This window comes from Lagenorhynchus albirostris, chromosome 8 (genome assembly GCF_949774975.1).
Source record: "Lagenorhynchus albirostris chromosome 8, mLagAlb1.1, whole genome shotgun sequence".
NCBI lineage: Eukaryota > Metazoa > Chordata > Mammalia > Artiodactyla > Delphinidae > Lagenorhynchus > Lagenorhynchus albirostris.
The window spans coordinates 26,888,723-26,913,329 of NC_083102.1; the positions used below are offsets into that span (position 1 = coordinate 26,888,723).

General features: G+C 38.2%; 1 protein-coding gene across 3 annotated transcripts in view; it reads left to right on the plus strand.

Annotated features, from left to right (window-relative positions):
* Positions 1-1,517: 1,517 nt before the first annotated feature.
* The window catches only part of WASL (WASP like actin nucleation promoting factor), a 71,670-nt gene continuing 48,580 nt past the window's right edge, over positions 1,518-24,607 (plus strand). Inside the window, exon 1 of one of the 3 annotated variants that reach the window (XM_060156772.1) lies at positions 1,518-2,010. In XM_060156772.1, coding sequence (XP_060012755.1) covers positions 1,894-2,010 — 117 coding nt within the window. In that variant the 5' untranslated portion in view covers positions 1,518-1,893. The remainder of the gene's footprint in view (positions 2,011-24,607) is intronic. The other 2 variants (XM_060156771.1, XM_060156773.1) reach the window with 2 other exon arrangements.

The following is a 24,607-nucleotide window of genomic DNA, read 5'->3' on the forward strand; positions in this document are numbered from 1 at the left end:
TTACGGAACTAATCTCTACTTCTCAAGAATTGGTAATGCTTTCCACTATCACTGTGGCTTTTATATATAGGAACCTCACTTTTTTTTTTGTTTTGCGGTACGCAGGCCTCTCACTGTTGTGGCCTCTCCCGTTGCGGAGCACAGGCTCCCTACCCGCAGGCTCAGCGGCCATGGCTGACGGGCCCAGCCATTCTGCGGCATATGGCATCTTCCCGGACTGGGGCACGAACCCCTGTCCCCTGCATCGGCAGGCGGACTCTCAATCACTGCGCCACCAGGGAAGCCCAAATTTTTTATATTTTTAAAGTGTATTGATAATGGTTTAGCAATCTGTTTAGTACATCCAAGATTTGTACTGGGAGCTTTCAGAAATATTAAAATCAAATAGTTTCACCAAATTTCATTTGGCAAAGGACAGATGTCCTAAGTTTAATATAGGTAACTCTTTTGTTTAACCGAATAGCAAGCAAACATGATGATAAAGTTTACGCAATAAATGCTAATTTGTTTAAAGTGGAGATGCTTATTTATAATTCATAGCAGTGGGTATTATTTATCATTTACATATTCCAAAACTTGGTTTTAATACAGCTGTCTAGTATTTAATTTACTGAACAAAGGGGGTTATCCTAGGTGGCTTTCAGTATTCTGAGACATACAAAAAAAAAAACAAAAACAAAAAAACTCCTGAGATCTATAAGTTCTAAGGATTAAATCACAATATGTATTTCCCTGGGTGACACCCCAAAATGGGCACATTCATTTTGGATAAAGAGAACACAAAGTCTTTGGGGTTTGAGAGAAAGAAAAAGACGAGAGGGGGGAAAAAAGAAATATTTTTTAATTCACAAAACAGGGGGGGGAAATGTGTGGAGGACCCTTCGAGAAGAGGCTGAACTGAAATGTTACAAACACATTTGTCCTACGAGACACACCAGCGGGCGGTAGAAATCTTTTCTAAGTGCGTCTGCTTTCTCGGAACATCCATCAGCAAGATCTCTGTTTCAGAATTCTGGGAGAGACCTGGTCCTTCACTCCCACTCCCACTGCTGAAGTCTGGACAAACTCTGAGAAACCGTAGGCACCTGCGGCTCTGACGGAACCAGCGAGGAGCACGGGGGAGCGCGTCCCTTCTCCCATTTTCCGTCTGCAGATTCCAGACCTTTCTGACAAGCAGCGTGAACGTCCGGCTGTCGCGCCCCAGAAATGCGACCTCGTCCGCGGAGGATGACCTGGGTCTGCACTGAAGCTCCGCAAAGGTGTGCGTCAGCATAAGACAGACGGGCAGCTCGGCCACGGAGACCTGACGCCAACTCCCTCCAGGGCTCTGCCAGCGGAAAACACCCGAGAAAGGAGCCCAGACCCGGGAGCCCGCGCCTGACCCGCAATCCCGCATCCGGCCGCCCCTCGGCCGGAAGGGGGTGTGGCCTCGGTCCGGCGCGGCGAAGCTAGCCGCGACGTGGGGGGGGGGTCCTCCCGGGGCCGCAGACGCGCGTTTCCGGCGCGCTCCCCCGCGTCTTGCGTCCTGTGGTCTCGCCCGTCCCCGCTGCCATGTTGAATTGTGCGGCCGCCGCCGCTGCTGCCGCCGCCGCCGCCGCCGCCGCCGCGGAAGGAGGGTTGGAGGAGGAGTTGGGAGTTTAGCGCAGTCGCCGGAGTGCGAAGACAACGAGCCTCCGGCCAGAGCCTGGGCCGGCCGGAGCTGGGAGCTTCCCTTTCTCAGCGCGGCCCGCCGTCGACTCCTCCTTCCCGTGGCCTCCTCCCCGCGCCGGCGGAGCTGCGAGATGCTGCGCCTCTGATTACCCTCCTCCCGCCCCTGTCACCGAGAAAGGGGACGAGCGCTCGCCCACTCGCTGGAGGAGACTGCCCTGGCCTCCCTACCCCGCCGGCGAAACCATGAGCTCCGGCCAGCAGCAGCCGCCGCCGCCGCGGAGGGTCACTAACGTGGGGTCCCTGCTGCTCACCCCGCAGGAGAACGAGTCCCTCTTCACCTTCCTGGGCAAGAAATGTGTGGTCAGTGGCCGAGACCCGCGTCGCCGCCCCCGACCTTACCTCACGGGCCCGGGCTGGAGGGCCGGGAAGTGGGAGTGGGGAAGGAGGCGGGAGCGGCGCGGGTGGGCGGTGGTGCTGCCGGCCAGGCCTCCCGTCGGCCCCGGCCCCGCGTCGGCCCTCCGGCCCCGCGTCGGCCCTCCGGCCCCGCGTCGGCCCTCCGGCCCCGCGTCGGCCCTCCGGCCCGGCTTCCTGGGTGCGGGCCGGCGCGGCCGGACGCCGCCTCCCGGACCTGCCCGGGGAGCACGCAGGGAAGTGTCACCTCCGCAGGCCTGCCCTGGAGCCTTGCTCGGTCGGACCCGGGTCCGTGCCCTTGCTGCTGATTCAGACTTTACTGTCAGGCCTCACGGGGATTTTCTTCTTGCCCGAGCTGCTTGATCTTAGTAACTGGGCCCCTGGACTGGCCCTCGCTTCTCCACCTACAGCCGATCTGGGGGCGCCTTCCTTCACAATGCCAGAGGTTTCAGGAGTGGGTCGGTCGGGGACCGAGGCCCAAATATGAATGAATCGGACCATAAGGTGGTTTTTTAATCTCCTTTGAGGATCTTCATTCCTTTGAGGAATGAAGTCGAGTGCGTCTGTTCAGAATGAGGGCAGGAAATGCTACTGCTCCCCATTGCAGAGAAACGAGGTTTATTTCTCCAGCGGTCTCGCCCAGGCCTGGTTTTTCTCTCCTCTCCACTGTTTTTTGATTTTGGGTTTTTTTTTGTTGTTTTCTTTTCTTTCTTTCTTTCCATTGGTGGGAGATGTTGCTCTCCCACACCAAGCGCAGAGGAACCGCAGCCTCCAGCAGTTCTTGGCCTTTGGGGGGTCTGAGAATGGTTCTTAGGTTGGTGCAGTGCGGCCTGGTCCAAGCCCCGATGGCCGGTTGGGAGCGAGCAGCTCTGCTGTGGGAAGCGGAATGTGTGTTGTTGACGGAAGCGTTCATTACACGGGCCGCTGGCACTTCTGCGGGTGGGGAGCTTCTGCTCTGCGGGGTAGGCCTCGTTAGGCTGCATCTTACTGCGCTGGCTGGGTTGAACTGTGGTTGAGTTTGTTGGAACGCTGTTTGGGTCCCTTTCTCCCCCCTTTACTGCTTAACACCTGCGGAGTATGTGCCACTGGAACCCGGGAAGCACCGAGTGAAATGCCAACAGGGCTGTACCTTTTACAGCTTTTCTTAGTAGTGCTAAGTGTGTCAAACCAGACTCCACCTGCTTGTTTGAGAAGTTGGGATTAGACAGGTTCTGGGAAGTTACCAGATTAATTGTTAATTTTCTAGGAGTTTACCCTTTGTATCCTGTGCCATCCAGTAGGAGATTGAATCATTACATTCAGTTCAGATGTGTTTCAGATTTCAGAAGTTAGACCTGATTAGAAGAATAAAATGAGGGGGGTGGCTTAAAATGAGAACTGGGGGAAACAACTGTAAGGGCAGTCAAGCCCTTTACTCCCCCCACACACTGTTTAAACCAATGAGAAAACTGAGCCAGTGAGCCCGAAGTCACCCAGCAATTTAGTAATGTAACCAGAACTAGAAAACCAGGACTCCTGATGCCTACTCTGTTGTACTTTCCACTACATCATGTTGTTTTAGAAGAGTTTTTTTTCTTACTTGTTATTGACTTATTTAAAAGTGGTATGAAAGGAATAGTAACTTCTATTTTTCATCAGAAACTGATATAATTAAAGTGTAAGACTCTTAAAGCAGCACTAATTTTTGAATATTTTCAACTTAGGAAAATCTTCAGTACTTTAAAAATGACATTATTTAAAGTTTGTGGGTTTACCACTTTTGTTGTGTAATCTGTATCAGAAAGCAAGTAGTTGTACCGTGTGTAACCTACCAGACGCATTAACTTTAAGCAGGAAGGACATTACATTTATACCCAAGTATACTGACTAATTGCTCTGTGCTTACCTGTAATGTTTACTGGTTTCAAAAAAATGACTGATGTGGAAGAATACAGCGATAGAGAATGAATTTCTGTCATTTAAAACCACACTGTTGTAGTTACCTGCTCTTGTGGTGTGAAATGGTTGTGGAGATTACTTTAATATTTGAAGTCTCCAATTACAGAGTAAAGAATGATATGTTAATTTTCTGGAACAGTCCTTTTTTTTTTCCTTTGCTGACTATGCAGTTTTTTGTACAATACTGAAATACATGGTCTCATTAAAAAAAAGAAATGAAGCAATGAGATTTATAGGTCAAACCAAATTTGTTTAGCAAGATGTATTCAGAACTCTATCTAAGAATTCAGGAAATGAAACAGGAGTAGTTGTAGTTCCAGCTCTCAAGGAGTTTCATTCCTTCTTTCACTCAGCAAATATGTATTGAGTAGCTAAATGTTGAGGTCAAAATCAGGGTTGATGCCTGCACTAAGGGAGCTTACTATATCTAAAAAGAGAAACAAATGTGTAAACTGATGAGTATGTCAATACTTCAGAGTGATGTGCAAGAGGCTGCATGTCACAATGGAAAATCCTGTATCCTGGCTTTGTAATCAGCAGATCAGGGTTTAAACTCATATGGTCACTTTGGACAAGTTTCTTAAGCCCCCTGTCCTAGCATTGGTTTTCTCTTTTCTAAAATAAGGATACTATCTCTTGGGGTGGTTGTGTGGATTAGAAGGACTATATGTGTAGATGCTATTATTTTTATAAAAGTTTAGGAGATCAGAAGAGAGGATGAGTAAACGCTTTTTAGAATGGTCAGTACCTGAACATTGAAGATTAGTAGGTATAGTCGTCATCGGGTGCTCAAGTCCCTTGCAGTCAGCCCTCCATGTCCAGAGATTTGGAGGGCCAACTACCCCCCAGATTGATGAGAGGTATGAAACAGCTTGGGAAGTCAGGGGACCTCCTAATAGTATGTTATGGAGCAAGAAGGGGTCTCAAGTTTAGGTATACATTGGAATCATTGGGGAGATTATTACAAATGCATATGGCTAGGCCAAATTCCTAGATAATATTCAAATTCATTGAGTCTGAGGTGTAACTTGGACATTTCTATTTTTAGCAAGCTTAATAGAAGTCTCCAACTTATATCACAGTTTGAGAACCACTGCTAAAATCCACTGTTTTCTAATAGGGTAATTCTGAAGCACTTTGGAAATGTGAATAGGTTTTCCCTCAATCTTTGGTCCATAAACTCTTTCAGGACAGCATTTCTCTAACCCCTTCAGATAACAATGTGTATTTCATAGGTGTAAGAGATGCAGTTGAGGAAGTATTGCACTAGTTAGTGGGGTACCACAAGATCAGATTTGACTTTTAGAAACTTTGGGGAGAAAGGTAGAGGCACTCTATTACAGAAGGTGGATTGAGGGTTGTTAGATTGGAGGCAAAGGAGATCAGATACGTGTTTACAATCACCTGCATGAAATATGATGATGGTGTGAATTAAAGCAGTGCTAGTGGGATAAAGGAGCAAAAGACTCCAGTAGGATTTCATCCCCCTTAGGTAGAGGGCATGAAGGAAGGGAACTGGGGAAAAGTCAGGTATAAAACCACCAGCAGAAAAAGTATGCAGAAACAGGCATGTGTCACTAGATGTAAATATGCCTAGATGTTAATGAAACTCTAGGTTGCTGATTGTTTTCATGGAGGAGGTGAATTTTCAGTAAAGCTATAGTTTTACCACAGTTTTTAAAAATAGATTTTGAAAAAGTTGAGGTTCATTTAAAGTTATATGTAAATATATGTTATGTAATTTTACATAAAGTTAATAGTTCTGTTGCAATTTATTAGCTGGTGGTATTTTCTTAGAACAATTAAGAAGGGTTAGAAACAAGATTACTAGGTCTAGTTTTGTAGTTAGTTCTGTTGCCTTTCATGTGTGTGATTTAACTTATTTTCTGTAAAGAGTATATCCATCTTGCCAAGAAAAGTTAAATATATACATTCCTGAATAAGTAAGAAATTAAGGATTGGGAGAAAACAAAACCTTATACTATCCCTCTGGTCCAGATGGATTGGGGTTAGAAATGTTAACTATTACCATTCCCTGCATACTCACTTGGTTTGTTTCAGGATTTAGTGATATTTAAGAAGGCATTTTTATTAACTAAGTTTAATTTTTATTTTCTTTAGTTCCTCAGCACTTGTTTTAAACTTGCTTAAAGTCTTTAGTTTTTTGTTTGTTTTCTCACCCTATATACAATTCTGGGAGATTAGACCTTATGCCTACATAGTCGTCTATAATTTTTATAATAACCAGCATACAGATCACTGAATACTTACTGATTGCATAATTATAATACCTAACTTGTTTACTCCTTAGGAGTTCATTCAGCATTTCTCATTGCTTGATCAGGTTGTTAAAACCTTCAGTTTCTAATACAGATGGTATCTGGACTTCAGTCTTCATTTATTAGGAGAACAAAGTGGTTTAATTCTTCTGCTGAACTAATGTAGTTGGTAGCAGTAGCTGTCCAACATTTGTTTCTGTGCTAAATTCTTAAATAGGTTTAGAGAGAGAGGTGCCTATGAGGGATGATTGTCTTGATGAAGCCCTAAATTGAGGCGGTCCCGGAGGGAAGTTAGTGCTGGGAATGTATTTCACCTTGAGTGATATTTAAGGAGAAAAAAAAAGGTAAAAATTCACAGGATTTGGAATAGACAAAGACATGAAGGCAACCTAGGCTAGTGAAGAGGGAAAAGGTGAGTACAAAAGTGAGTGTCATACGGGGTGAACTATAAGCACAGGAGATTTAGAAGAATCCAGCAGATATGGGTTTATATATCCTTTTTTTTATTATTCTTAGCTCTATAGTATAGTCATATTTCTTAACAAGTATGAGCCTTAGTGTCTAGATTTGTAAAATGGACTTAGTCAAGGATTTCAGAGAGTAATGCAATAATGTGTGTAAAGCTGTTAGAATGCCTGCCACTTACAAAGTGTTCTGGGAGTTGGAGAAGCATGTGAAAGAATGTTGTCATTAATACTATTCACTACTTGGTTTAGATTTCTTGTTACTGGCAGAGAGGTTTTAAAGTAAAATCTTGAACTGTATATTGTATTTGTTTTGATTTAGGTAAATTAATTCTAACATTTTGGCTTAAAGTCAGTACATTATAGAGTATGTAAATTAAGAGTTAAGCAGCAGCTGGAACAAATCTCTTTGGGGAATTTCTGGGCAGCCTAAGCCCCTCTGGCTGCTGACCGGAAAGGAAAAAAGGGATACTGGTATAAGAGTTAGGAGTTCCTGGGTTTTAGTCCATGCTCTGCCACCAATTAATTGTGAATGTGAACAGGTATCTACCTTCCTGAACCTCACTTTCCTGGTCTGAAAAGGAGTGGTTGGACAGGTAACACCACAGTCTTTCCACCTTTAATGTTCTACCACTCTAAATGTTCTAGTTGCCAGGGACTCTAGCAGGGAAAGAACAGAGCTTCTGTTAACCTTGGAATATGTGTGTTTTGCTCAGTGGAGACAAAGATAGTATATATCTAAGTGCAAGGTAGATAATCTACAGTCATTTCACTGCAGATTCCCATTTCTAACTCACCTTTTTCTTAGCATCATAATTTGATAGATATTTTACCGTAGAAAAACCAGGGTAAACAGAATTAAAAAGCATTAGTAATAGAATAATCAGCTCTCACTAACTTTGAATTATTAATTATTTATTCTAATTACAAGGAATTTTTGGCTTATTATAAGTATGCCTTTTAATTAAGATGGAGTTATTTTAAAGAGTTCCTCTTTTGTTAACCAGTTCCGTCTAGAACCTCATTTCTTGCATGAAACTTTATTAGTGATATGATAGTTTGGTGTTACCTTTTATTGCTTATTATCTAAGGTTAAAAATAAGTTTTTTTTTTTTAAGTTTTTAGTTTTAAGTGTTAGACTCAGTAGTTATAGTGAACTGACTTGGTTATTTTAGAATGATTAAAAGTTGAGGTTTAGAAGAGCAGATGGAGTTCAGCTTCATTATAAATTATTCTGTCTGAGAGTCATAGCTTTGATCCAACAGATAAGAACTCAGCATTATTAATAGAGTTCACTTTCATTGTAAAGGTTCTGGAAGCAAAACAAGTTTATACACTCTTCTCCAGAGTAATCTAATATATATTGTTAACTGTAAATAAAATTCTTATTGCTGTATAACTGAACAATCTAGTATTTTTTAAAGTATTGTTTACTAATTAGAAGACATTTGGCATATTTAACTATATTCATAAATGTAGTGTAACAAAAATGTATTGTTTTTCTTTATTGTATCTATCAGTATTCTTGGAAATAGAGGATTACATCACTATAGTGTTAATATAAGAGAGTGGAATTATTAGAAAACATCAGTTTCCCTTTGGAGTTAATGTGTTGTAAAGGACTTTATGACCCCTTATTTATTTAGAAAAGCATATTTAAAAAAATTATTTATTTATTTGGCTGCGCCGGGGCTTAGTTGCAGCATGCGGGATTTTTCACTTGCGGCATGCGGAATCTAGTTCCCTGACCAGGATGGAACCCGGGCCCCCTGTACGGAGCATGGCGTCTTAACCACTGGACCACCAGGGAAGTCCCTATTACCCTTTTTTTTTAAAGAAACCAAATAACTGGTGTAATGTTGAAGAGGTGAATCTAGAAGAACTCCCTTTAGAAAATAAAATCAAATGAAAGATTTGTAGTAACTTCATATTTCAATTACTATGACTATCTGTTAGTTTAATTGTTCTCTATGTCCTTGGTTCCTCTGCCATGATGATTTGGCTTTTTAACTTATTTTTTACTTGACCTGAAGATTACTATAGAAATCTGTCTCTATAAAAGGAGTACTCATTAAAGACCAGATAAATTGAAACAAAAGGAAATGCGAAAGACATCTGGGAATATAAAATGCTGTTAAAAATATGAGGAGATCGAAATTATCATCAGACAAATACACAGTAACTTTAGGACAATGAAATATTTTAAAGTTTGATTTTAAAGTTAAACTTTCATATTAAACTTGGAGAAGCTCAAATTATCTAGTGTTTTTAAGTATTAAAATAGAGGTGAAGTTGTTTATCATTTTTTTTGGTTCCAAAATAAAAAATTTTAAGTGAAATTCTCCCTCCAGTAAGGTGAATACTTTTGTTGCCATAAAAATATCAGAGGATACCTAAATACCTAAGAAATATTCATAGTAGTAAAGGAGCTTATTGATTTGTATGCAGTGCATGAAGCTAATCAAATGATTTCCTCTATTCTTATTAATAAAATATAGTCATGATCAAGAATTGAGGATTTGCTGAGTACATAACACCTTCCCGGTATCTTGGACTACATGGAAAGGGTAGGGAAGATTTAGTCCTTACCCCTCAGTTGTTCACTAAGCCAGGGAAGACAAAAATTATGCATGTAAAGATAGTTTTACAAGCCAGCATATAATAAAGTTTTGAATAATAGGAGAGATAGGTGTATCACTGTGGGTTTTAATACATCATTGTGGGGTTTGAGCATGAGAACCTTAAATGGCCTACAGAATTTATGTCAGAATAAGGAAGTAGCCCAGTTCAAGTGTAGGAAAATGTGTGAGCAACTTAGGAGTAGAAAATTTTCATGGAGTGTTCTGCAACACTGAATAGACTGACTTGGCTAGAACTGAGAATGGTATTTGCTTGAGGAGATAGTGAATGATAAGTTTGAAAGATAAATTGAGGCCAGATTTTAGAAGACCTTGAACGTCAAACCTAGGGATTGAGCTTTAGTCCCTAAGTAGGGAGAAGTCACAAAGATTTTGATTCAAAAAATGTCAAGATAGGAAGGATCTAGGAATGGGGAAAACCGGAAATTATTATTCGTAATAAGAATAATTAACACTTTAAAGTTTACTAAACAATTACTTATTCATTATCTTAGCAGACCAGACCTGGCCTGGCTAAGGAACCTGAATTGTAGCAGCATCTGGTACGGAAAAAGGATTATGAAGGATAGTAAATCCTTGGCCTTTGCTCTCATGGCAGACACCACTTATCACTAACAGCATTTTTTCCTACTTTGTCCTACACACAGCCACTACCAATCAGTCCATGTTCACAGTTGATGAAATCTAGTTGCCATTCCAAGGCTCTATTCTAGAAACATTGTGAAGAAAAAAATGTCAGTACTTGGTTGGCTTTGTGAATTCAAGATGACAACAGAACCTCCTTGTGGAAATGGCTAAATTGTAGGATTAGAGCTGTTGGAATCCTTTTTACAGTGTTGGTTGTCGAGGCCTTAGGAGTGGAGTTAGATCCGTGAAGGTGTCAGTGCACGTGAAGATTACAGAGGGAGGCAGTCTAGTCCATATTTGACTTGACCAACATTTGAAAAGGATGGGTTTCAGTGAGGAGTTGAAGGGGGAGAAAGATGTTCTCTTTAAATTACCAGAGAAGTGGTATTCTGCAACTTAACTTTTTCACTTATATTGTATATCTTTCAAACATTTCCATGTTCATTTATATCTGGTGCATCCTTTTCATTACTACATCCTATATTTTATGTATTTCTTATAGCTTATTAACCTCTAATAGTTTCCTAGGGCTAGTTTAACAAGGTACCACAAACTGTGTGGCTTCAAAAACAAATTTAATCTCTCTCATTTCTAGAGGCTGGAAGTCCAAAATCAAGGTGTTGGTAGGGTTGGTTCCTTTTGGCGGCACTGAAAGAGAATCTGTCTCATGCATCTTCTAGCTTCTGGCATCTGCTGACCATCCTTGATATTCTTCAGCTTATAGATTCATCACTCCAGTCTCTACCTATGTAATCATCACAGGATGTTTTCTACTTGTCTGTTTCTCTGTCTTCTTTTTGTATAAAGACACCAGTCATTGGACTAGTGTCAACCCTAATGACCTCATCTTAACTTGGTTACATCTGCAAAGAATCTTTTTCGATATATGGTCACATTCACAGATACAGGGGTTAGGACTTAAATGTATTTTTTAGGGAGACACAATTCAACCCATAACAATGGGTATTTTTATAAACAGTGTATTTTTAGAAACAGTGCTGTAATGAACATTCAAATACCTATTTCTTTGTATCCTTTCCAAGTATTTCTATAGAGTAAATTCAAAGCAGTGAAGTCAGAGAGCATGAGTATTAAAAAATAGTAATAGATACTGCTGAATTATCTTACAAAACAGGTGTTACCAAACTCTGTATAGTCACATCAACACTAGAATTTAAAAATCTTTTTTTGCTTCTGACAGTTTCACTGGTCAAAAAAATCTCATTGTTTGATTTGTAGTTTTTAGTGAAGTTAAATGTTTTTTCATGTCTGTTGGTCATTTATATTTCTTCTGTGAAATGGCTATTCTTGTCTTTAGGCCATTTTTCTATTGGGTTGTTTTTTCTTAGTGACTTAAAGAACTCTTTAGGGATAGTAATTTTACAGTATTTTTTGGCAGTCATCATTTTATTTTTCGACGAGTATTTTTGGTCATTGCATAAGTTTTAAATTTTGTGTAGTTAAATATGATAATCTTTCTAGTATATCAAGTTCTTATTTAATACTGTCCTAGTTGAGAACTGCAAAAATATTTACTCACATTTTCCTAGTACTTCTATGGTCTTATTTTGTACGTGTTGTCTTTGAGCTTTCTGGAGTGATTTTGGAAAACAAGGGTAGTAGAAAGCCAGTGCTACCTTTTTACAAACGATGTCATTTATTGAGCAATTGATTTTCTCCCATCTATTTGAAACGCTGTCTTACCAGATGTACTTAGATCCATTTCTACATTCTCTTATTTTTTGTTTATTTCTTTGCCAGTATACTGAATTTTTAATTAGTGTAGCTTTATAATTATGACATAGTTTGGTTAAAGTCCCTCATTACTCTCCTTTTCAGTATTTTCTAGCTATTTTTATGTGCCTATGCTTAGTATTTTTTCAAGACTACCTCCCACCCCATCTCCCACCAAAAGCATATTTGCTTTAAAATAGCATTGGATTTGTAGATTAATTTAAGAAAAATTGACATAGTGGGGATTTCCACTGGCAAGCAAGTCTGTTTTATTTGCCACTTGTCTTATTTCCTTCTGTAGTTATATAGTTTTCATATCATCCGTACTAGCCATTAAATTTTTTTTTTTTTTTTTTAGGTACAAAAGCGATACCCATTTATACTCATTGTTTAGACACACACACACCACGCGCACACACACACACATACACACACACACACACACACACACACACACACATGCAGTCTGCACTATATGGAGTTAAAAGGTAAAACAGCCCTTTACACTTCTCATCCCCTAATACAATTAGGCTCCATAGAAAGCTCTTAAGGTTTTGATGTGTCTCTTTCCCTTCCTTTTTGTTTGTATGTATGTATATGAATACGTATCTCTGCATTTTACCTGAAAGGGGTCATATTCTGGGCAGATTATATTATGTACATATAGATTGACCTCATGCTTTTTTTTTTTTTTAACATTTTTATTATGGAAACTTTTAAACATATACGAAGTAAAATAGGATAATGAATCTACGTGGACCTGTCACTGAGCTTTAGTAGGTATCAACTCATGGCCAGTCTTGTTTGCTGTATATCGCTACCCACTTTTGCCTTTCCTGTATTATTTGGAAATAAATAGCGGGCATTATATAAGGTTTTTTTTTGTCCTAATCAGTCTGGCTAGAGGTTTGTTATTTTTACTGATTTTCTTAACAGATTTAAGTTTAACTGATTTCTGTTGTTTTTCTTGTTTTCTATTTTATTGATTTCTGTTCTGATATTTATTATTTCCTTTTGCTTACATTGGGTTTAAATTGCTTTTCTTTTTTAAGGTGGTAACTACTTAGGTAATTGATTTGAGACCTTTTTCTTTTTCTAATGTAGAGATTTAGTGCTATACATTTTCTTGTAAATACTGCTTTACTGGCATCCCACATATTGGACATGTTGTATTTTATTTTTTATTTAATTTAAATTACTTTCTAATTTTCCTTCTCATTTCTTTGACCCACAGGTTTTCTAGAAGTATGCAATTTAGTGTCCAAAGATTTAGGGATTTTCCAGATGTCTTTCTGTTACTGATTTCTAACTTAATTCTATTATGTTAGAAAATACATGGATCCTTTTTATTGATAAGAATATGGTCTAAATTGGCATTGCACATGCCTTTGAAAATAATATGTACTCCACTGTTGTGTGGAGTGTTCAGAAAATGTTAATTATATCAAGATGGTCCGTGGTGTAGTTTAAGTCGTCTCTCTCCTTACTGATTTTCTGTCTACTTGCTCTATCAATTTTTTGAGAGAAAGGCATTGAATTCTTCCACTGTTATTACGAATTTGTTTCACTTTGCAGTTCTATCAGTTTCCCTTCACTTGTTTTGAACCTGTTTATCATGTACATAAACATTTACAACAGTTATGTCCTGTTGAAGAGTTGACCATCATGAAATGACCCCCTTTGTCCCTGATATACTTTGCTCTGAAATCAACTTTGTTATTAATAAAGCTACTGAAGTTTTCTTTTGATTGGTGTTATAATGTTTTTTGCATTCTTTTGTTTTTAATCTCTTTGAGTCTTTATACTTAAAATGGGTTTCATATAGGCGGCACATAGTTAGGTCTTGCTTTTTAAGCCCAGTCTGGTAGTATTTACTTTGGGTGTTTAGACCATTTACATTTAATTAGATGATTATTGATATGATTGGGTTTAAATCTACCATCTTGCTACTTGTTTTCTGTTTGTCTCACATTTTCTTTGTTCCTTTCCTCCTCCTCTTTCTGGCTTTCTTTAGATTGGATTAGTATTTTTAAATTTTCTTTTAACCTCCTTTTCTGGTTTATTGGTTGTAACTCTTTATTTTGTTTCTGTAGTTGCTTTAGAGCTTACAGTATATAACTTATTACAGTCTACTTTCAAAGGCTATTATATCACTTCACATTTAGTATAAGAACTTTACAATAGCACAGTTCCATTTCTTCCCTTCAAGCCATTATGCTATATTGTTGCCATACATTTTACCTTTAAATTCCTTGATACATTGTTATTTTGCCATAATGATTCAAGTATCTTTTAAGGAGATTTGATGGTAAGGAAAAAAAATTCTTACATTTATCCACTTGTTATCATTTCTGTTGCCTTTAATTCCTTTGTCTAGATCCAGACTTCTCTCTGCTATCAGTTTTCTTCAGAGTATTTTTTCCTCTCCCTCCCTCCCTTCCTTCCTTCCTTCCTTTTCTTTCTCCCCCCCCCCCAAACATCTCTTGTAGTACAGGTCTGCTGCTGGTAAATTCTTTCAGCTTTGTATCTCTGAAAAAGTCTATATCTTGCCCTGAATCTTGAAAGATATTTTTTCTGGATATATATATAATTCTAGATTGATAGTTTTTTTGTTTTTCTTCTTTCTGTAAAGATGTTGCTCCAGTATCTTTTGGTTTGCAGTTACTGCTGACAGGAAATTTGCTGTTGTCCTTTTCTTTAATCTTCTGTATACAACATGTCTTTTTTCTCTGATTACTTCTAAGATTTTTCTCTTTATTACTGGTTTTAAGGACTCTGATTATGATGTGCTTTGCTCTAGTTTTCTGATTGTTTCTTATGTTGGGATTTCTTAAACTTCTTGGATATGTGAGTTTATAGTAAGTTTATATCAAGTTTGGAAAATTTTCAGTCTTTTTTCCCCCCAAATATCCACCCCCCCCAAAAAAAACCCTTGACTTCAAAAAAGCTAGACACATATAGACTGCTTGAATTTGTCCTAGACTTCACTACTGTACAGCTCTTTTTTTTTCTTTCCATCTTATTCTCTCGCTGTTTCTTTTAGATAGTAGCTAATGCTATGTCTTTAAAGTCACTAATCTTTTTTGTCTACAATGTCTAATCTGCCATTAATACCATTTAGATGTTAGTTTTTTCATCTCAGATGTTATAGTTTTCATCTCTGGGGTTTAATTTGGATTTAAAAAAGTATATTCTGTGTTTCTACTTAACATGTTCTATCTTTGCTCTAGCATGGTAAGAGCTTTTTCACATACTTGGTAACTTTTTTATTGGATACCAGATATTGTGACACTTATCTTTGAATTTTTAATGGTAAGGTGTTATTTTTTATTTTCCATCAAAGTATTCTGCATTTGCTAGTTGCTGTATTTTAAGAGCAGCCTCCCCCCTCCTTCTGCAATAATAACTAATTAAATATATCTGAAGATACTAATTTTTTTTTAAGTTCTCATCATTGAAAAAAATTTTCAATTAATATTCATATAGTTGCTCTCTTCTTTGCTCCCGTTTCCTCAATTATCTGATTATTCTTGGCTGTGGTCCAAATTTATGTTTGAAAGTCTGATTTCTAATATAGATAGTTAGCTTGTATTTTTTTTTTATTAATAGACTTTATTTTTCAGCTGGTTTAGATTTACAGAAAAATCGTGTGGAAAGTGTAGAGGGTTTACGTTACCCTGTCTCCCTCTCCCCACCCCCACTTTCCCCTATTATGAATACCTTGCATTAGTATGATACATTTGTTAAAATTGATGAACCACAGGCTTCCCTGGTGGCGCAGTGGTTGAGAGTCCGCCTGCTGATGCAGGGGACATGGGTTCGTGCCCCGGTCTGGGAAGATCCCACATGCCGCGGAGCGGCTAGGCCCGTGAGCCATGGCCGCTGAGCCTGCGCGTCCGGAGCCTGTGCTCCGCAACGGGAGAGGCCACAACAGTGAGAGGCCCGCGTACCGCAAAAAAAAAAAAAAAAAATTGATGAACCAATATTGATACATTGTTACTAGCTAAAGTCCATAGTTTACACTAGGTTTTAGTCTGTACAGATATATAAGTTTTGGTTTTCACAAATGCATGTCATATACCCACCATTGCAGTATCACACAGAATAGTTTCACTGCCCTAAAACTACCCTCTCCTCCACCTATTTATCCCTCCTCTCTCCTGCTGAAACCCTAGGGTCCATTGATATTTTACCTTCTTTATAGTTTTGCCTTTTCCAGAATGTCATAGTTGGAACCATGCAGTAGGTGGTATTTACAGACTGGTTTCTTTCACTCAGCAATATGCATCTAAGATTCCTCCATGACTTTATGTGGCTTGATATCTTGTTACTTTTTATTGATGAAAAATATTTCATTTTAGTGTGGATATACCACAGTTTATTTATCCATTCACCTATTAAAAGAAATCGCAATTTCTTCAATGTTTGGCAGTTATAAATAAAGCTGCTATAAACATTCATTTGCTGGTTTGTGCATGGACGTAAGTTTACAGTTGATTTTGGTAAATATCTAGGAGCATGATTGCTGCGTCATATGGGAAACATGTGTTTAACTTTGTGAGAAACTGACAAACTGTCTTCCAAACTGGCTGTTGCATTTTGTATTCCTACCAGGGATAAATGAGAGTTCCTGTTGTTACACATTCTCATCAGCATTTGGTGTTAGCAGTATTTTGGATTTTAGTTATTCTAATAGGTTTATCGTCATAGCTCATCCTTTTAATTAGCAAGTCCTAATGCCATATGATGTTGAGTATCTTTTTGTATGCTTATTTGCCATCTGTGTATCTTCTTTGGTGAGGTGTCTGTTCAGTTTTTTTGCCCAAGTTTTAGTTGGATTGTTAATTTATTCTTATTGAGTTTTAAGAGTTCTTTGCCTATTTTGGATATACATCCTTTATCATATATGAATTTTGTATATATTTTTATTTAGTCTGTGGCTTTTCATTCATTTATCAGTTTCTTTTGCAGAGCAGAAGTTTTAATTTTTTTTTTTTTTTTTTTGCGGTACGCGGGCCTCTCACTGCTGTGGCCTCTCTCGGTGCGGAGCAACAGGCTCCGGACGCACAGGCTCAGCGGCCATGGCTCACGGGCTCAGCCGCTCCGCGGCATGTGGGATCTTCCCGGACCGGGGCACGAACCCGTGTCCCCTGCATCGGCAGGCGGACTCTCAACCACTGCGCCACCAGGGAAGCCCCAGAAGTTTTAATTTTAATGAAGCCCAATTTATCAGTTTTCTCTTTGACAGGTTGTGCTTTTGCTCTTGTTCCTAAAAAGTCATCATGAAACCCAAGGTCATGTACATTTTCTATGTTATCTTTTAGAAGTTATTTAGATTCACACTTGACAATTAAATCTGTGATCAACTTAGAACTAATTTTTGTGAAATGTGTAAGATCAGTATCTAGATTTTTTTTTTTTTTTGGTAAGTGGATGTCCGTATTTCAGAAAGATTATCCTTTCTCCACGGAATTGTTTTTGCTCCTTTGTCAAAGATCAGTTGGATATGTTTGTATGGGTCTACTTCTGGGCCCTGATGTTATTAATTTGTGTCTTATCTCTTTTTTGTCTTTTGATTTCTTTCCTCCTGTTTTCAATTGCATTGATTTCTGCTATAAATTTTATTTTTCTTCTTTTCTTTTGTTTACTTTGGATTTAATTTGCTCTTCATTTTCTAGTTTCCCAAAGTAGATGCTTAGGTTATTGATTTTAGATCTTTTTTTCTTTTCTCATACATGCATTCAGTGCTATAAATTTCCCTCTAAGCATTGCTTTTGCTGCATCCCACAGAATTTGGTAAGCCATGTTTTAATTTTCATTTAGTTCAAAATGTTTTAAAGTTTCTTTTGAGACTTCATTGATCCATGTGTTATTTAGAAGTATATTTAATCCCCAAATGTTTTGAAAATTTCCAGCTGTCTTTCTTATATTGATTCCTACATTGTTGTCTGAGAACAGACAACAATGTATGAATTCCTTGTTGTTGTGTTTTATGGCCCAGAATGTGGTCTGTCTTGGTGATTATTCCACGTAAGTTTGAGAAGAATGTGTGTTCTACTGTTGAAGTATTCTATAAATGTGAACCAGATCCAGATGGATGGGATTGAGTATTCTCTAAAAGATGAGCACTGTCTATTTTTTAGGTTCACTTGAAAACCACAACATTGTTCGTTTATTTAAGTGAATGTACTGGAAATTATTTCCTGCTTCTGTGCTCATCTTACTGGCCTTGACATGCTTTGAAAATTAGTGGGGAAAGTACATTCTTATTTTTAAAAATATGTTTTGACTTTGGTATGCTTTTTTTGTCCCCAAACCCTTGCTCACTCCCCTTTTCTGTGGGTGGAGGTTGTGGTGGAAGCAAATTCCTGTGTTTTGTGGCATTTAAAATATTAGGAATGTGGTTGCATTGACTGAAGTTTTTCACTATGTCATGTAGATGTTTTTTTCGGTCAGTGAAGTGCCAAGAAGAGAACTGTTGTCATCTAAAAATAATTTAAATAGCACAGATTAGCAATTTCTACCTTTTTGAAAAAGTATTTAAAATAATTTTGATAATGTAGCAATAATTAATATGATTCTAAGAAAGAATCCTTTCACTTTTCACCTTTCTCAGTTTATTTCATCCAGTGAATGAGTGCACACTGCATTTTAAGTACTGTGCTAAGGCTGAGGGACATACATGGCCCTTGTCTTTAGAGGATGAACAGTTTATTGGTGAAGCATACCTCACATAGGAATCTATAACAAGTCATTCAGTGATAAGTGCTTCATTGGATGTGTAAATGAAATGTTATGGCTTAAGGAAAAAGGAATATATTGGCTACCAGAGGATCCCATGGAATCCAAAACAGAATTGAACAATAAAGTTTCAGGAACAGCAGGAGGCTGGGAAGCTCTGAGAACAACAAGAGTCAGTGGAACTTCTCTCAACTCCATTCATCTCTTCCCTGAACTCCTCAGTCTTATGACTCAGTTTGGAATTCTAAATTCCTGGGAGAGAATCTAAACTGACTGAGCTGTAGCGCCTGTGCTTGTCCCTGGGAAGAGGCAGCAGTTCTCTAACAATTAGAAGTATTGGGGGTGGGGGACAGGCAGGACCTGCAAGATAAGTTTATCATATATATAAAAGCTAGTGAAAATCCTACCAAGATACAGTACATGATTATTTATTTGGTCTCTCACTGACCTAAACCTTCTTTAGGTGCCATTATTAAAAATGTTTACTCTGTACTATACTGGCGTACTTTTTTAGTCACAACTTTGATCCTAGATTTGCAGATAGTAAAGGTGTAAGAGTATCTTTCGTGTTTTTGGAAGCTTGGGGTTTTTCCTGGTTCTCTTTATTTTCATTGACCAACTTGCTGAAAACTGAGGAATGCTGGAACTCCAGTTACTAGTTTTTATAAGCTGGTAGTAGAGCTGTTCTTATTATATAAAATCCTCACATCTTCCCCACTCCCCTGCCCCTGCTACCCACAAGTTCTTGATCTATTAAATGGTAAAGTTCTTAAAAAAAAAAAAAAACTAATATGATATACCTTTTAAGTACAGTCAGTTTCCTACTCCTTTGTAGGGGTTGCAGTCTAACATCTAGATATGCATGGTCATTCGATTTCAGTAATAATAACCAGAGTTAGAAATGTTGGCTCATGCATTTAGAATAAAAATTGCCTTTTGAAACTAGCAACATTGAGCTTTCTGAGGAAGTATATAAAGCTTGTTTTGTTGAGTAAATTTATTTTTCAAATTACTGACTAGATCATTATTAATGTTTTACACTACAGTTTTAAGTCTCTGAAATTGTAATAAAGTGTAAATCTTTTTTTTTTAAATAGGTGCATGGAAGCTTGTACATATCTTTTTTTAAAATATTATTTATTTATTTATTTTTGGCTGTGTTGGGTCTTCGTTTCTGCACAGGCTTTCTCTAGTTGTGGCGAGTGGGGGCTACTCTTGGTTGCGGTGTGTGGGCTTCTCATTGTGGTGGCTTCTCTTGTTGTGGAGTACAGGCTCTAGGCATGCAGGCTTCAGTAGTTGTGGCTCACGGGCTCTAGAGTGCAGGCTCAGTAGTTGTGGCTCATGGGCTTAGCTGCTCCATGGCATGTGGGATCTTCCCAGACCAGGGCTCGAACCTGTGTCCCCTGCATTGGCAGGCGGGTTCTTAACCACTGCACCACCAGAGAAGCCCTATAAAGTGTAAATCGTAAAAACAACTTCAGAACTGTTCTTGCCTATCTGCAATCCCCACCCCCCTTTTTGCCTATCTAATTCTTATGCATAATATATGGGAGAGTCTCAGATGTTGTACTTAAAGTCCTTAAGTTAGGTTGTACATTGAATTTAAACTGTTACTGACTCTTAGATTAACCTTCTCTTTGCATGTCCTTCCCCAGCTTGATTGTACATATGAAAGTCAAGCAAATTAAATGTGCTTATATATATAATATATAAGCACATTCCTGTGATTGTCTTTAAAAGCTTGGATAATTATGAATTGCTGCATATATAGTAACAAATATAGGCGATAGAGCCAACTGTATTTTAAACTTGCTTACTTGATTAGTCATGTTTAAGAGTTCAAAAGACTCAAAGGGAAAGTTTGTGAAAGAAATCATAGACTTTGACCTTCATTACAGACATAGGCTATCTCCCTGTACTAGCCAAAGTTTGCTTTTCTCTTACTTTATAGCTTTAGACACTGTAGTATGTTATTTTCATCAGTGTTCACTTCTAATTCTTTTTAAGGGGAAGGCTTTTAAAAGCTACTAGAAATGCTTCCTCAGTTATAGTTTTCTAAATCAGAAAGATGATGTTTTTATTTTTCTCAGACTTATACCACGATATGACACGAATAGGTCTTTTGTTTTTCTTTTGTGTGTGTATTTTTCAAATCAATATTTAATTTTTTGAAAAGCTGAAATATTTACTTGGTTTAAAATTAAGTGTATGAAAAGTAAGTGAAAAGTTTCTCTTTCATCCTATCCTACATTTATTTGCCCAGTCCCTCCTTGCCCGACAAAACCCATACACACACAGAAAACCCCTAAACAGCTGGCAACTGTTACTAGCTTTCTGTGTCTTTTTCCAGATGGTTTTATGCATATTTAGGCAATGCAAATTATTTATTCTTGCTTCTGCTATTGCACACAAATGCTAGCGTACTATACCCTTCATTTTATATCTTGCTTTTTTCTCACATAACAATGTATCTTGAAGGTCTTTCTTTATCATGAGTTAAAGAGCCTCTTTATTTTTTTTTAAGCAGCTGTATAATATCCCATTGTATAGCTGAATTGTGGCTTATTTAATAAATTGAGTGGGTATTTTTCTTGATGATCTAGAAAATTCCAGTTGCCTGAGTAATTTTGGATAATTTTAAGGTTCTGAAGGTTTGAATTAATAAATGTAAGATTTGAATTATTTTAATAGTTTTGATGGAAGTGTTTCTAAAATGAGTTATTCCTTTACCCTGGTTTAAATAGACCGAACTGAACTTATTTTAACGCCTATATGATAAGGTAGGTCATCTATGTGAACATTTTGGGTACCATATATTTTACTGTGTTGTATTTCCTTGCCCCAAAGTCTGTTGTTACTGTAGGATGCAAATTATCTAATCGTCTTATGAATTTATTCATCTTGACCATGGTAATACTTTTTAGGGTTATTGCCAATCAGTTACAGCTCTTCTTTTATACTGTATGTTATATTATCTTTGATTATGTAATATTTCTCATCCCTCTTAATTACTAAAAACTTTTGTCTCAGTGTTTTATAAATTTATTACTGTTCCACATAGGCAAGATTGTTTGAGTAATGCTTGCCTATATTTTTCGAGTGCATGGGCTAGACTGCAGAGGATTTATGGCAACTCTGCTGTCAAGGAAACATTCCATTAGGCTTCCTTCTAGGAGAGTTGTTCTTAGTATCTGTGAGTGCTAATGGGGAAACCCCTGTACTAGCTACATCAGAGATTGTAATTTTTCCTGTTCCAGGCTTTTTTTTGTTTCCAAATGAACTTTAAGTTTCTCAGCATGTTTGCTTCTTGTTGGCTTTTAATTCTGTATTTCATTTTATTCTTTAGTATTTCCAGTCCACTAAAAAATATTTAACCCACTCATTTGTATAGTTTGAAAGGACCTAATTACCTAACCAGTCCATTGGCATTTTTGAAGAGTCTTCTTTGTTAAGGCCTAGTGAAAAGAGGCACTGCTTTCTCCCTCTAGTTTTTGATGGCTGAAGCTGACCAAAGTATTTTGTTAGGCAAGCTCATGTTGCGTATCCTCATAAGTAGTAGGCTATAATAGTAGGTTAAGTGTTAACACTTAAGGCATCCCATAGATGACCCCTGAACTGAGATTTGAAAGATGAATAGAGTTAGCCAGGTAAAAGGAGGGTGAGATGCAGGGTGTTTTGCCTTTGGGAGCATGGAATTGAAATGGAAGATCAGGATATGAGAAAGGATAATGAGTTAGACAAAGACAATCCCGTGTGTCTCCAATATGCAGTGTGATAGATGAGAATGAGGCTGTACATGCATTCCTTTTTGTGATTGGGAATAAATTATTTCCCCATCATTTAGCTAATATCCTGCATTGATGAGACCACATCTAAATATCATCTACTTCATTTTACCAGACTGATAAGGAATCCATAAATCAGGTCAGATGATGAATGATCAAAATAAATTTTAGCTGGAAAGGAGATGACCTGAGAAATAGGGTTGTGGGGACACATCTCTAGGGAAGTGAATGTTCTTGCCGCTACACAGGAGTCAGTACGCTGTAATTAGTGAGGACAGTACACACCTCCACTTTTATATTGCTGTAGCTACAGTACCTAGCGCTGTGCCTATCACATAGCAAACGCTCAACAGGTGTTTAAATGGATAATTAAAGATTAAAATACCTATGAGTGGTAATTGCTAGGAAAACAGGTTTAGGTTACGTATTAATAATTTTCTAACTGAGCTGCTCCATGATGAGATAGTTTTTTCCCTCAAGTTGTAAGCTCCTCATTACAGCAGGCGTTCAAGCAAATGCTATTTAGTCATCTATTAAGAATGTTATATGAAGGATTTGACTATAAAAGCATCCCCTCCCTCCTTCCCCCCCCAAAACACATAACTGGCCTTTCCAGCCTGTTTTATTTAGTGGGTTTTTTTTAAGTTGCTTAGCCTGTTTTCTTAGTGGGGAAAGGTCATTGTATGTTAAAAAATAACTATGTTAAATTTGGTTTGGCAAAAGGAATATATTAGCTTAGATAGTTCATTTTCTTTAGATTCAGAATTTTGTTGCTCTAATTGATGCATCATTTTCTCACTCCAGGTAAGGCTGATCCAGGTTTTGTGGTCTGAAACTTACTCAATTTGGAGAGGCTGTCTTTAAGAAAAAGAATCCAAAAACTAAATACAAAAATGAATGGTTATTTAGTATGAGCACAACAAATAAAAAATACCATAAACATTACAAAATTCAGAAAAGTAGCTCCTTAGTATTATAACTTATTTCTGCTACTACTGACTGATACACCTCCTTAATAGTTTTTATCTACTGTTTTTGGCCACATATTTATCAGCGCCTCTTTACATGACAACAATCTTATATTTTCTATAGAGAGAACCTTTCCTCTTGTCCAAGGCTTGGCAAACTATGAGCCTAAAATATTAACTGTCTGGCACTTTGCAGAAAAAGATTCCTGTCTAGTACATTTGATCAAAATTTATTGTTTCTTATTATTTATTGATAGCTGTAAAGCTGAAAGAAATTTTTTGAAAGCAGTTACAGGTAATGGCACATCTCTAATTTCCTTCACTTTGCTTAGAGGGTGCTTCTTGCCTTGGGAAAACTCCACCTCTTTGATCTCCGTTGGCTGGACCACTGCCACCACCCCCAGAAATGTCCATGAAGTTTGGTCATAGTATTCCACCCCCAGCAGGGAGCTGGACAGCACTTATTCAGATCCTTCTGCTTAGAGTTAAAGGTTGGGTCTGCGTGGATCATGTGGTCCAAGAGGGACAGGTTATTTCTGGGGCTGGGCAAATGTTGGGATAAGGCATCATTGGTGGAAATACCAAGATCACCACCAGGGATAGCTGGAGAGGATCCCCTGGGAATGAGAGGGGTTGCTGCTACTTCATGTGTCCTCAAAGGAGAATAAGCCAAGCCTTATAAGGGACTTTTCCAAGTAAAGGAAACTTAACTTAACCTGACTTAAACTTAATTGACTTCATGGTAAATCTGCCTATAACTTAAACTTAACTGACTTCATGATAAATCTACCTGTGTCCTCAGAACATAGAATGTATATCTGTTTGAAGTTTTTCTTTTCACAAAGATCCTTTTCTCTCAGGCACTAGCAATCTTCTATTTCCCACCACCTTCACCACTGCCAGCCTCTCCCTTCCCTCCCCCAAAATAAGGTAAGAATCTTAAACCAAATGGGATCAGTAGAGAAATAAAATTATATTAAGAGTATATTTTTCTTAGAGAATCATTTAGATGGGATAGGGCAAAAATATGACAATATAGGAACTAGATGAATCAATGAGTATGGTGTACAGTGAATAGAAAATGAGCAGCTAATTGGAAAATGCATCCAGAGCTGACCAATATATGACCTTTGGCAAATAAAGTGACCTCATCTATAAAATGAGGGGATTGTTTGTCATCAGAGAGCTTGGGTCTCAGCTGGTAACGTTAAACTTTGGTTAGCTGAGGTGAGCATCCTAGGGAACCCTTCCCACCTTCATTCCCTGAAAACCCAATCCTAAACTTCAGGTTTTACCATAAGCCAACTGACCTTGCAAGAGAGAAGCAGACAAAGGGAAGAGGCAACAAGAGAAAAACCCCTTTTAAGTAGG